This window comes from Erithacus rubecula, assembly GCF_903797595.1.
Source record: "Erithacus rubecula genome assembly, chromosome: 5".
NCBI lineage: Eukaryota > Metazoa > Chordata > Aves > Passeriformes > Muscicapidae > Erithacus > Erithacus rubecula.
In genome coordinates this window covers 42780349-42793701 of record NC_136687.1, presented here as the reverse complement: position 1 = coordinate 42793701, position 13353 = coordinate 42780349, and the positions used below count along the sequence as shown (strand labels likewise).

The window sequence follows — 13353 nt, the reverse complement described above, 5'->3', positions numbered from 1 at the left end:
GTGTTTTTAGGACTCTGAAGCTAATGAGATGCCATTTTTCTGACAGGGGACGCATGGCCGTGAAAGATATGCAGTCAGAAGGACCCAGAGGAACCCTGCAGAGCTGACAGCAGGCCGGCCCTGCTTAGTGCATCCTGCCGCGGTAAGCAGTCCAAGCAAAGCAGTAGCAAGTGGACAAAGGAAGAAGAAAGTGTGCAGCGTATGCCTGACCTGTATGTGTATGCCTGAGTGTGTGTGTCTGTGTGTGCCTGAGTTTGTGTCTGTCTGTGCCTCAGTGTGTCTATGTGTGTCTGTGTGGGCCTGAGTGTGTCTGTGAGTGTCTCTGTGTATGTGTGTGTATGCCTGTCTGAGTGTGTGTGTGTCTGTGTGTGCCTGTGTGTCTCTGTATGTGTGTGTGCCTGTCTGAGTGTGTGTGTGTCTGTGTGTGCCTAAGTTTGTGTGTGTGTGTCTGTGTGTGTGTGCGCGTGCGTGATGGGCGCGTTCCCCGCAGCATGTGCAGGTGCTCGCGTGCCCAGCGGTACGCACATATGCGTGTGTGCACTCGGGTGTGCCCCGCAGCGTGTGTGACCCGGAGAGGTCCCGGCGGGGGTGACACGAGGCTACTCCGTGGTGACAAAAGCATGGTGCGGCTCACCGCTCTCGTCCATTCACAATCCGCGGTCGGCCGGCAGCGCGGACGATTTTCTTTTTTCTCAATGGAAGCGATGACGTCGCCGCGCCCGCACGCCGCCTGCCCTCCATTCATGCGGCCCCGGCGCGCCGTGAATGGGCGGGGCGGGCGGGGCGAGGCGGGGCGCGGGTGCGCGGCGGCAGCCGCCGCCGGGTAGTAAAGGCTGCGCGCAGCGCGTGGGGGTGCGCGAGCGGCGCGGGCGGAGGGCGCGGGGCCCGGCGGGCGCTTCTTTCCCCACCCCCCCCCCCCCCCCGCCATGGTGGCCACCGAGGGGCTGCGCGAGATGGAGGGCAGCGCGCTGCGGCGGCTCGTGGGCCGCGACGAGGCCGGGGCTGGCGGCGCCGCGCGGTGCCTGGTGCTGGACTGCCGCCCCTTCCTGGCGCACAGCGCCGGGCACATCCGCGGGGCGCTCAACGTGCGCTGCAACACGATCGTGCGGCGGCGGGCCAAGGGCGCCGTGAGCCTGGAGCAGATCCTGCCGGCCGAGGGCGAGGTGCGAGCGCGGCTGCGGGCCGGGCTCTACGCCGCCGTCGTGGTGTACGACGAGCGCAGCCCGCGCGCAGAGGCCCTGCGCGAGGACAGCACCGTGGCGCTCGTGGTGCGCGCGCTCCGTCGCGACACGGCGCGCGCCGACATCCGTCTCCTGGCAGGTACCACCGGCGGGGAGCGGGCGGTGGGAGCACCGGGAATGAATAGGGGGAGCTGGCCGCAGACAGTTGTCCCCGCCCGGGAATGGGGGTCCGGCCTCGACGCGCCCCAGGCAGGACGCTGCCTTCTCCCGCTGTCTTGCCAGAAGTTGGAAGCCGACGGGAGGGCTGGGGTGCCCCGAAGCTGGGGTGCTGAGACGGTGGCAGCGTGGCCATCAGCCCGGTGCATGAGTGCCCGGGCGGTCTGAGCTGGCTCAGGGGCAACGAGCCGGCCCTTTGGCCCTGCCTGGGCCCGGAGGGAAGTGAGCGTGTGTGGGGAAATCCCCCCACCCTTTGTTTGAGTTCTTACCCAGCCCCACAGTGCAGAGACGGTATTTGTGTAGGGTCAAGTACCTGCTCTCACGGCGATGTCACTTTGCAGAGGGCAGAAAACCCTTGGGATACCTCTGTGCTCCTTTTGCGACTGCAGCAGGTATCAGGGCTTCCCCCCTCTGCCGTGTATTAAATGAGAACCTGTGCATATTTGGAGCTTCTGGTCCTGAGAATTGTCGTGAGATGGTGTAGGAGTGGGGCGATGTTCAGCTGGGGTTCCTGGATGAGCTCTGTGGGTCTTTTTTGTTTACAGTCTGAGAGTCAATTTATTCCTTGACTTGCTTACAGAAGGGTTGAGGATATGTCTGCAGAGAAGCAAATCCATTAAGAGGCTTGATAGATGGGGAAACTAGCACTTCAGTTGTACTAGATAGATAGGTGGTACTAGTTGTACTAGATATTAGATTCAGTTGTACTAGATACCATAAAAGCAGCAGGAGCTGTTCCAAGGATGCAGTAGGATGTACTGCTGCAGGAGTGGCTGCACAGCAAGGGCTCGCTCAGCAGCAGGCTCCTTTACCAGTGTGGTGCTGAAGCTGGGCATGTGTCAGGAAATGCTGCTCTGCTTCAAGGGTGGCCTTAGTCAGCTGAGAGCTTCTGGTGCCTCTGTACTTCTTGTGGGAGATTGGTTGGAATGGGAGCCCTTTTAAGGAATTAGTTCCAAGAGACTCAGTCTCAGCACCACAGTCTTCTTCCTTGCTGCCACAGAGCTATTAAAATGATCTTGCTGTGATTCCATGAGAGGTACACTAACCCAGACCTGTGCATGCTCAGGTGCACATTTGGTGCAGGTCATGATGAAGGTCACACATCTGTTTTGTGCAGGGCAGGCTGCTGCCAGGTTCCCTGTGAAGCAGCCTGGCTGGGTGTTGCTTGGCTATGGGCACCTGCTCTGCCTTGCTCCTGCACCAGGGAGGGCTGGCATGTGTGGCCAGGAGCTGCTGGATCAATGAATCTGATGAGATTCATTTAAGAGAAACATTTGAAAAGGCCTTTTTTTCTTTCCAAGAATCGTTCTTTCCAAGATGTTTCTGCCCATCACCCTGGGTAGCTTTTCCATCTCGTGGTGTGATGACCACTGGAGTGCAATGTAGTAGATCCAGGGATTCTAGGATCAGATCCCTCGAAGCTGTCTAACAAGAGCTCTTGGTTTTGGATGCTCTTTCAAATCAAAGCAGTAAGACTGTAAAGGGATGTCAGGCCAGGGAAATGAAGCCTCTGCAAACTGTCCTGGCTGTGTGGGAGGGACTGTGCAAATGCAGTGATGCATCTGCACTGCTTTGAGGTACTAAAGCCCTTCCTTTTTTTGGGGAGAGGAAACCACAAAGGACACTGGGATACTGGAAATATTTGGCTCTAGCTGCCTAGGGATTCCTGGGCTGCTTGAGACATTTACATCCTTTGTTTTAGATATCCAACCTTGCTCAGGCCACTCTCAGAGCTAAAGAAAAATATGTTCTACTGTATGCTCTGATAAGCTGAAATCTGCAGCTAACCCTAACCCAAATAAAAAAAGAAAAAATTTGAGGCTGGAACTCTTTTCCCCCACTACCACTTCCTTGCCTTGGTCCTGCAGTTGGTTTGAGTCTTCAGGAACCATCCTGGGAGTCAGGACTTCATCTAGCTGGAGTCCTGTGGTCATATTAAAATACTTGATTTTCACTGATTTTTTGAGGCTTAAAGTCAGACGCTACAAGGATGCTGATTTAATTTCAATGAGAGCAGAAAATCTCACCAGAAGTGTTTATTGGCAAGCCAACATTGCAGTTTCCCTGTCCTTGGAACTCAGTGGGGCTTGCTCGTTTCGCCTGCTGTGATGAAGCCCTGACGTCACCTGTGCTTACCCCCCTGGCAGCAGGTCAGAGGAACAAGCTGCTCCATGTGTCCTTGCATGTCGGCTTGCACCTGTGTCCTGGGGAGGCAGCAGACACCTTTCTCTGAGGGCATCTTGGCTGTGGGTCAGCTTGGCTATACCTGGCCAAAGCTAGGTCTTTCCTGGTCTTTTGTTTTTGGACCTCCGAGCTGGAGGGTCAAGCTGAGAATGGGAGACCTGCCTGCCTTTTGTGACAAAATTATGTGTCAAGGGAAGATGACAACTGAACAGTCTTTGGCCTTGAAGCAGCTTTTCCCATTTAAGTCTGAGTATGCTGGAAATAAATCCTCTCTTCATTGTCTCTGAGAGCAACCTTGGCCTCAGGCTGGGGTTTTGACCAGCTGTATGAAAGGGACTGAACCTTGGACCAGGGACTTTGGATGGCCAAGATCATTCCTCTTGGTGCTCTTGTTCCAAGAGAATGGTAGAGCCTCAGGGATTCCCTGCTTGCTGCCAAGAGACTGACTGCTCCTCCTGGGACACGAGGCCATTGCTAGTCTAGCATCATCTAGTGGCCAAGGGCACCTCCAGCTGTACCATTCTGCAGTCCTGTGAATGCAGTCTGGGATAACATGTAGTGCGTGCGTCTCTTCTTGCAGGGGGCTATGAGCGCTTCTCCTTGGAGTACCCTGAATTCTGTGCAAAAACCAAGTCCCTGAGCAATGCGTCACCCCCCACCAGCGCTGAGCCCCTGGATTTGGGCTGCAGTTCCTGTGGGACCTCCTTTCATGACCAGGTATGTCTAAAAGCCCGGTGCTTAGCTGTTTTGACTGCCCTTCAGCACTGCAACCTGCTCCAACAGGAGTCTACTCTCCATCTGCTGGGGCTTGGGGAGCCAGAGCCCTGCTTCCTTTCTTCTCATGGGAAAGCATGGTGGTCCTTATAATCCCAGGGTGTTTGTGTGCCCCAAAAAGGGGACAAGCCTAAGCCCTCCTACCCCACACCTGCCTGTTTCTGAACAGGACGAAGAGAGGGAGAAGAAGGGCTGAAATAGGTTTTCTGCTCAGGAAGGCAGCCTCTGCTCCCAGTTCTAAGAGCCCTCGGTCATGTGCCAGGTTGCTGCACAGCTTGATGTTTCCAAGCCACCTGGATGTGTGTCCTGCCTGCCAGTGTCCCCTGGTCAACTCCATATCTGTTGTTTTTCCCTGTAACAGGGTGGGCCTGTGGAAATCCTTCCCTTCCTCTACCTTGGCAGCGCCTACCATGCAGCCCGGCGGGACATGCTTGATGCACTGGGCATCACAGCCCTGCTGAACGTCTCTTCAGACTGCCCCAACCACTTTGAGGGGCACTACCAGTACAAGTGTATCCCTGTGGAGGATAACCACAAAGCTGACATCAGCTCATGGTTCATGGAGGCAATTGAGTACATTGGTGAGTGCATGTGCAGAGATGTTGTGTCCATTGATGATACTGGTAGGAGGGAGGTCAGCCACCATCTGCAGGCTTTATGAGGGGTTGGGCCATGGTGGAAGGGTATGGGTCTCATGCCTCACCTCCGTTGCCCTCCAGACTCGGTGAAGGAGTGCTGTGGCCGGGTCCTGGTGCACTGCCAGGCTGGCATCTCCCGCTCAGCCACCATCTGCTTGGCGTACCTGATGATGAAGAAGCGTGTCAAGCTAGAGGAGGCCTTTGAGTTTGTCAAGCAGCGCCGGAGCATCATCTCCCCCAACTTCAGCTTCATGGGGCAGCTGCTGCAGTTTGAGTCACAGGTGTTGGCCACTTCATACACAGTGGAGGCTGTCAGCCCCTCGGGGACACTGCGGGAGCGGGGCAAGGCCACTACCACTCCCACCTCACAGTTTGTCTTCAGCTTCCCAGTGTCTGTCAGTGTTCATACCACCCCCAGCAACCTCCCCTATCTGCACAGCCCCATCACCACATCGCCCAGCTGTTAGCTCAGGGCCAAGGCCAGCCGGGCAGGTAGTGCCAGGTGTGCAGGGGGCACATGGAGCCCTGTGATGTTAAGCAATACTGCCGGACACTGCCATTTACCATGGACTCAACATCTTTTTTGTAGAGAAATTTCTTACCTCATCTTGGTTTGTTTGCTTTTGATTTTTATGTTTTGAAAGCACGAAGTTGTAAAAGCCACAAACCTTGACATTGTCCAGGCTCTTTGGGGGAGGAAAAAAAATAGTATACTGGGTTTCCTCAAGTGCCTGGTCTTCCATCTCAATTTCTGTTTTCCATCTCTACTTCACTGTCTTGTTTTTTTACACCTCCCCTTCTCCCCATGTTTCTGCCCCCAGCTCATCTAGGTTGACAAGGGAGCATATTGTTTTTACTTTGCAGCAGCCTTCCCCCTTGCAGAGAGGCCTCTGTGTGTGTGGCGGGTGCTGCTTACCTGAGTCAGTACACTTCAGCAGAGCTGCAGGCAGGGCCTTGGGCTGAGCAGGAGTGGTGCCACAGGGCTGCCTGCACTCAACCTCAGCCCTGCCAGTGGCTGGGGAGCTGAGACAGGAGCTGCCAGGTACCAGCAAAGTCACCAACTGAGACTATTCCTGTGGGGGAGAACAATCTCTATGTTTGGGAAGTGGTTTGGAGGGAGAGATGTAGTCTGAAATGCCTCTTTTCTTGCCTCAGTGGATCACTGGATTTTACAAAACTTAGGTCCAATCTTCTATGGCTTTAAGATGAGAAAGAAGGAGTTGGGGCTGCAGTCTGGGCTGCTTTTGATTACTCTTGTTCAGTTTCCTCTCCAATGGTGGCCTGCTGCTCTTCTTCCAAAAGAAGCAGGATGGGACATGGGTGGGCTATAATTGAAAAGAGAAGCTGCAGGGTGGGAGGACAGGCTAGCCCAGAGGTGTCACTCATCCAATATTTTCAAGCTTCTCCCACCTCATGGCTGGCCCTTTTCCTGTGCTGAGTCTTGTTCACCTGTGTAACATTTCTGTAGCTTTTGGTCCAAGCCTTGAAAATGCCTCATCTTCAACCCACCTGGAGCCTTATTTCTCACCCTACCTCTGTTCTTCCCTCCAGTCCAGTCCAACACACAAGATGCCTGTGTGGCTGATGTACATATGTATGGGTTTGGTTTTGTTTTGTTTGTTGGTTTTGTTGTTATGTTTTGTTGGTTTTGGTTTTTTTCCTAGAAATTAACTTTTTATTTATTGCTTGAGGGAGGGAGAAAACATTGTTTGGAGAAAATAAAAATAAAACTGTTTTCAACAGTTTGGCTGGAGCGAATTTGTCCTAAGATCAAGACAGAATAGCAGGTTGTGCACACATTCCATTTTCACAGAGCAACTGTTAAAAATGTATTTATTGACTTTTAAACTATTACAAGTATTGCAGATCAGACATTTAGCCAAGCACATTTATAGATCAAACTCAGTTGTTACAGAGGTGTTACCTAAAGTCCACCATGTAGGTAGGCTGAGAAACTGCCCATCATCTTCAACTTTGAGAGAGAAGCTAAAAGAAGAAATGAATAAATGATATCCCAGCTCCAGATAATTGGCAACCAAGAGAGGACACATACAGGGCTAGTTATGAAAACAAGTTACACAAAAAAGGTCTAGAAATTCAACCCCCAGCCACAATGCCATCTGAGTTGCCAGAGGAAGCAATTGGGAATGACAAAGCACAAGCTCAAAAACATCCCCATTTCGATTTCCAAAGCTGAAGCAAATTTTGCAGATGTTAAGGAAGTTTCAAAATGATCTTGTAATAACAGAGATTCTAAAAATCTAGCAACTAATGGGACCAGCACTAAAACTTGCCACCAACAGGTTCAGAAAGACCACTACATCAAAACCAGTCAGATAATGTGACTTGACAGGCATATGTATCAGTGGAATGGAAATGCATCTGCTTCCGATGTTCCCTACAGATTCCCAGGCTCGTTCACTTCAGAGATTTTACTACACACAACAGTGTTCCTAAATCTCCTGGGTTTCACACCTACTCTGTGTTCAGACAGGTGGGAACACCGCCACTCCCTCTCTGCACATCTGTCCTGCCACTCTCGGAAAGACCAGGAGAACATGCTCTGGACTGTGCCAAGCCACCACCTCTTATCACTAATGGATTCAAGTCTGTGGAGATTGACAAGCCACTTGCTATGTGAGACATGAACTGAATAGCTGCTTTCCCAGGTCTTCTCTGTCTGGGCTGCAGCCTAGCTTACAATGCTGCACAAATATTCAGCTTAATGTAACTGAAGCATGCATTAGATGCACATTGTTTTAGATTAGACTTTCTGTGGCAAAGCAGCATGGAAACAGAGAAATCCCACTGACAATAAAGTCACGCATTTCCTGACATTCATTCAGCTTCTGAGAATGATTAGCAATGTTCAAAGTAATCTGTTTTGTGGCTGGACCCTTCCTTTTACCTTATCTTGAAAAATCCTGTTCAGGGCAATTTCTGTTAACAGTCCCATATAGAAATTGCAGGCAGTGCATGAACTGTGCAGAAACTGATGTCATTTCAGGGATGCAGGAGGCTTTTTTGAGATTTGCCACCAATTTAGTAGCCCTCACAGGCCATGCAGTGGGACAGCATACCTCACCAACTCATACATTCACAGCGAGCAGACACCGCTAACCTACAACTAGGAGCAGCTGGTTTCCAGAGCCAAGAAAGTGCCCTTCTCCAGGAGCTACTCCCTCCCATATACCACATTCCTTTTCTGTGTCTGCTGCCCATCCAAGCCAACAGTGCAGAACATTTTGCGGGTTTTCCTTTTTGCTTCAGTGTAGAATTTTCTTTTGGGGTACTCCAATAACAAACAAGCAAAGTTTAAGTTTGCAGGCAAAATGAATTCCTGCTTCATAATGCAGTGCGATTCAATTGGATCACAGGCAAGCACTCAAAACAGGTTAGAAAACCAGTAGTTACTGCAACACGGTGGAAGTAGTATAAGAGGTTTGTAACAGTCTCTGCGGAGCTGGGATCAAGCACAACTGATAGATAAAAATAAGAATGAAAAAATAAAATATACCTTATTGAGATACTGTACTGTCTGCTTTTAATCCTAACAAAAGTTTTGTTGACAGCAATCAGACTGCAGTGTCACTCTGCAACAGGTATCTAAGTCATCAGTTTCATGGAAACAGTTTCAGCAATGGAGAGCAGAACCCTCTCTCCTTTGTTAGATGCTGACTTTCTGTAGCCTATTAAGACGCCTGTTGCAAAACTACACAGAAGTTTCAAAATGCTGCCTCACCTCAAAGGGAAACTGACAAAAATCAACAGGCCTGAGAGACACACTGTCCCTTGCGCCAGCAGACACCAAGTTCTATCCCTGGTCTCCCAAGTGCCTATGAGGGCCTAGCCCAGTGTTCTTATGTCCTAGCTCCTACTGTGACTTCACTGGTGATCTAATACTGCAAAATGAGCATCCCAGTATCAGGGGACAGCTCATTTCTCAGGAGGCAGCAACTACCTGGTTATGGGGTCAAGGCATTTTTAAGGTCCCATTGTAGTTAACTCCCCCAGCTAAAGCAGCAGTGTCTGTACCATTACAGCCTGCCAAATGCAGCTCTAGCACCGCAACCATGACTGGGTTTTTAATGGCTAATTTTGATATTGATGGGCAGATTCTCACTTTGTTTTGAACTGTAAGAGAAGCTATGACAACATATGCTACTCCTGCACAGATGCAATACACAGATGCATCATCAGGCCTGGGTATTCCTCTGTGTCTGGCCACAAATGGATATGAGATCATGCCATTACAAGACAAAAACCACGGCAAAATTATTTCCTCACACAGCACCTTTACTCTGCACAGAACATCAGAAACATTAACACTGGCAGTTCACAGATACTGGAAAGTAGAATCACAGAATATGCTGAGTTGGAATGGATCCATGAGGATCATTGAGTCCAACTCCTGGCTCTTCACAAGACAGCCGCAAGTCACACATGGTGCTTGAAAGTGTTGTCCAAAAGCTTCTTGGACTCTGTCATGCTTGGTGCTGTGACCACTTCCCTAGGGTTCCCTGTTCCTGTGCCCAACCACTCTCTGGGTGAAAATCCTTTCTCCTAATATCCAACCTAAATCTTCCCTGACTCAGCTTCATGTTGTTTCCGCCAGTCCTGTTACTGATCATAGGACTGAAGATATTGGTACCTGCCCCTTCGCTTCCTTTCGTGAGGTTGTTGAAGACCCCAGTAAGGTTTTCCCTAAGTCTCCTCCAGGCTATTTTTATACTCTAGAAATTTCAGGCTGCAAAAGGAATCCAGACTAGCCATTACTTCAACCAGCACATGGGAAACAAAAACCAGGAACAGCATCCAGTGTGGACTCTGTGGGGTTTTTCTTAATTAGATTTGTTTTTGTTTTTGAAAGATGTAAAGCTTTTAACTTTCATGCCCACATAAACCATTTTGCTCACCTAAGCAGCACAGCTGTTTCACCATTTAAAACTATGTGTAACTGGGGATGAAGAGCAGCACTCGCTCTGGTCGCTATCTGAAACCCTAGGGCAGATAGGCACATCCCCTCACTCCATTATTAACTAAAGGAAAAACAAACCCCAAACTTAAATGGTGAATGCAAAGCTTCAAAGCCTAGTGGTGATCTTTGCAATCCTAACACTATGAAACAAGTAGCCACAATACAAGCACCCAATTTTATCAATGAAAGTTGTTTAAAAGGACAATTAGGCTAGAGCCTGGCTGGGACTTCAAAGCTACATATTCAATCAGGTCACAAAATATCCACTGTCAGCTCAAAAAAGTAAAATTCAGAGTTCAAGTTCTGTTGGAATATTGCTATTTCTAAGGTTTGCTTTAGAGATCTTACAAACAGATGATGTTCAGGTAGCCCATATTGCATCAAATGACTGATTTTACAGTGGGTGATATTTCTTGAGAGGATGACTTGCTTCAACATTAATGCCGTAACGTTAAAAACAAAAATGTTGCGTCTTAATGCTGAAAGTGAAACACTCTTCAGGATTAAGTCTGTTTTATACAAACCTGTTAGCAAAATCCCACTTGTAGGACTTGTTATCTTTATGAACTAATTCTGTTGCTTTCTTGCTTTAAGGGGGATAAAGCCTGAATGCATTAACTGGGTTATCACATACTAAATAGTGCTGGTTGATCAGGTAATGTATTTTTTTTTCCTCCAGCTGTTACATGGTCAATACTGAAGCACATCTCCTGATATTGGTTGTTAGGAAAAAAATTAACAGGTCTTGATCTTCAACCTTTTCTGAAACCATAAAACACCACAAGAAAGAAACAGTTTCTACTTTTGTTAAATCCATATCAACCATGAGGGGGACTTTTGAAACTGTTAGATGCTGTGCTATGCAATGCTTAAAAATAAATTTCTCCTATCCAGCAAAATAAACCTGGGAATTTGGGAAGGAGGGTATTAAGTGAATAAATCCTAACTTTGTTCTCTGTATACCTGTTAAACAAATCTGCTAGCCATCTGATACTTTAAAATTTTGTTCTCATCAAAATGGAGAACTGATATTTAAAAAAAATATTACTTTTGTAAATCCCTTAAGCTCTTCAATTGTGATGTCATACACACAGATGTGACAGGAAATTTCTGTAATACACTCTCCTTTACCAGCCTGAAACCCATTTACTGGGTTGCATCTTAGAGAAGGACATAAACCAGATATGCCCTCCTATATTAAATCTTCTAATTTTTCACCTGCTTCTCCCTATAAAACAATACCCTGCTGTAACTGGAGAACATTTCACAAGCTACATGTACTTAACAGGAGCCTTAAAAAAATGTTCTTTTAGAGATGCCGCAGACGGCATGGACCTCTTTCACTAAGTTCTTCTAAGCACAAGAGCTGGTTTTACCCTTGCAAACAGTTTCCAGGACTTCCCCCAGAAAACTCACACAGACAAGGCAGCAAACTGACATCATTTGCTTCCACTCTGAAGTTACACTCACTCATGTTATCATTTTCTCAGAGGTGTGCAAAAAAACCTCTATATTGAGAATTTGACCTAGCTCCTCCTCAGATGAAATTGATATTGCATTGGTAATGATTTTAGTTGACTTTGTGCAAAGTATCTTCAAGAAGGTTCTGGTTCAACTTCAGAATACAAAAGGAGAATAAATAGGATTTCTTGAAAACAGGAAATGAATGGTGTATGCTGAAAAGAAATTATGGGTGTAATGCAATTTATCTTCAAATAAAGTAACTAGAAAAGTAGTGTCTGAAATTTTAACATGTGAGATGGCACCAGTAAAGATTTCCATTTGCACAAGAATGTTCCCAAGATCTAGATTAAAACAATATTATTTTATACATGGTAACTGCAGAGACTAGGAGCCTGAGATATGTTATTAAAAGGCAGTCCCTTGTAAACTTTCCTCAAGAGGAACAGTAGCAATTGAGTATGCAAGAGTTACTCATATCATTTTCATCAAGACAGCAATACTTTATAAAAGACATACAGCTTATTTCCAGGTTGTTATGAATTTTATGTGATACTGATTTTCTGAAATAGGTATCCCTCCAGTCCAAGATTGAAGTCACATCCTTCTCCACTGTTCTGAAGCTACTAGGTCTTCTGTTCTGCTGCTGTTGCTGTGTGTGAGGGAGCTTCTGGTTTCACAATCTGGTATGTAATGAGATATTCTGGGTATGCCTGAAAGTAAAATAAGAAAAAAACCCTGGTTTAAGCAAGGGTAACTCAGCAAGTTCCAGTTTTTGCATTTCACTAAACAATGACCAGAAAGGACAGCACAAGAGTCAGCTCTGTGCTCACAGCATATGAGAAAAAGTGGATTTCAAACAGCCAGCACTATGTGGAACTGCTGAATGTACTTAACACCTTGGTTAATACACAAAGAGAAAGAAAGATGCCTCTTCTACACAGCCACTGCCAGACATTGTGTGAAACAGGAATTCAGAGTTACTCTCCTTGTTAGCTAATACTACAAATTGGTCAGTGCTTGTCAAGTTACTGAAAAATCTTGGATGACTGATAAAGTCTGACCTCAAAAGGGTCAATAACTTGTGATGTAACCTGCAAATACCTTTACTGGCAGTAAAATACTTGGCCCACCCAAAGCACATGACCCAGTCAGTCATCTGTCCATGTGTTCAATATTTCCTGGAGACAGCTAGTAGCCTGTACAATCCCGGAAAAAAAGCTAAAGTTGATAGAGGGGAGGGCCACATTCAGAGGAACCTTGACAGATGACATGAGGCTGAGCCTGCAGAAGTCTCATATAATCCAGCAAGGGCAAAGGCACCTTGTAACACTGCAAGATGAAAAGCCACTCAGCTGAAAAGGTGATGGGGTCCTTGGGTGACAGCAAGCTAAAGCAGAATCAATAGTGTCTCCCGGCAGCAATAAAGGCTATGAGCATCCTGCAGTACATCACCAGGTGTAGCAGCAAGTGCTGTTTATTCAGTACTCACTGGATCACATCTAAAAAACCACACACAACTTTTAGGTTCTCCAATACAAGAAAGATGCCAAGAAGCTGGAGCCAAGTTCAACAAAGGACCAATAATATAGATAGTCAAGAGGAGAGAACACAGCATAAAGAAGATGCTGAGAGAGATGGGCTTGTTTGGCCCAGAAAAGAGAAGACTTTGTAGGACCATGATGGTCACTCTATCATAGAAGGTCATCTGACTGGTCAGGCACAATCTGTGCTTATTGTGCTTATTATTATGAAGCTGTGCTGACTGTCTTGAATCACCTCCTGGACTCTCATGTACCTTCAACGAGTATCTGTTCCATTATTTCCCAGGCACAGAGGTGAGGGTCACCTATCTCTAGTTCCCTTGTGTCTATTTTTTTCCCCTTTTAAAAAATGTGGCCTGTGGTATCTTCCTTTTTCC

The 13353-nt window shown here is 47.7% G+C and overlaps 2 protein-coding genes across 3 annotated transcripts in view; one reads left to right on the top strand and one right to left on the bottom strand.

Annotated features, from left to right (window-relative positions):
- The first annotated feature begins 875 nt into the window (after positions 1 to 875).
- Positions 876 to 6755, top strand: DUSP4 (dual specificity phosphatase 4). The gene is made up of 4 exons (XM_079305460.1): positions 876 to 1320; positions 4162 to 4298; positions 4717 to 4936; positions 5075 to 6755. The coding sequence occupies exons 1-4, from the start codon at positions 927 to 929 to the stop codon at positions 5458 to 5460; spliced, it is 1137 nt and encodes a 378-aa protein (XP_079161586.1). The 5' UTR covers positions 876 to 926; the 3' UTR covers positions 5461 to 6755.
- A 54-nt stretch (positions 6756 to 6809) lies between these two features.
- Positions 6810 to 13353, bottom strand: part of TNKS (tankyrase) — a 142221-nt gene continuing 135677 nt past the window's right edge. For both annotated transcript variants that reach the window (XM_079305369.1, XM_079305368.1), the window contains exon 27: positions 6810 to 12145. In XM_079305369.1, the coding sequence (XP_079161495.1) occupies positions 12059 to 12145 (87 nt within the window). In that variant the 3' untranslated portion in view covers positions 6810 to 12058. The remainder of the gene's footprint in view (positions 12146 to 13353) is intronic.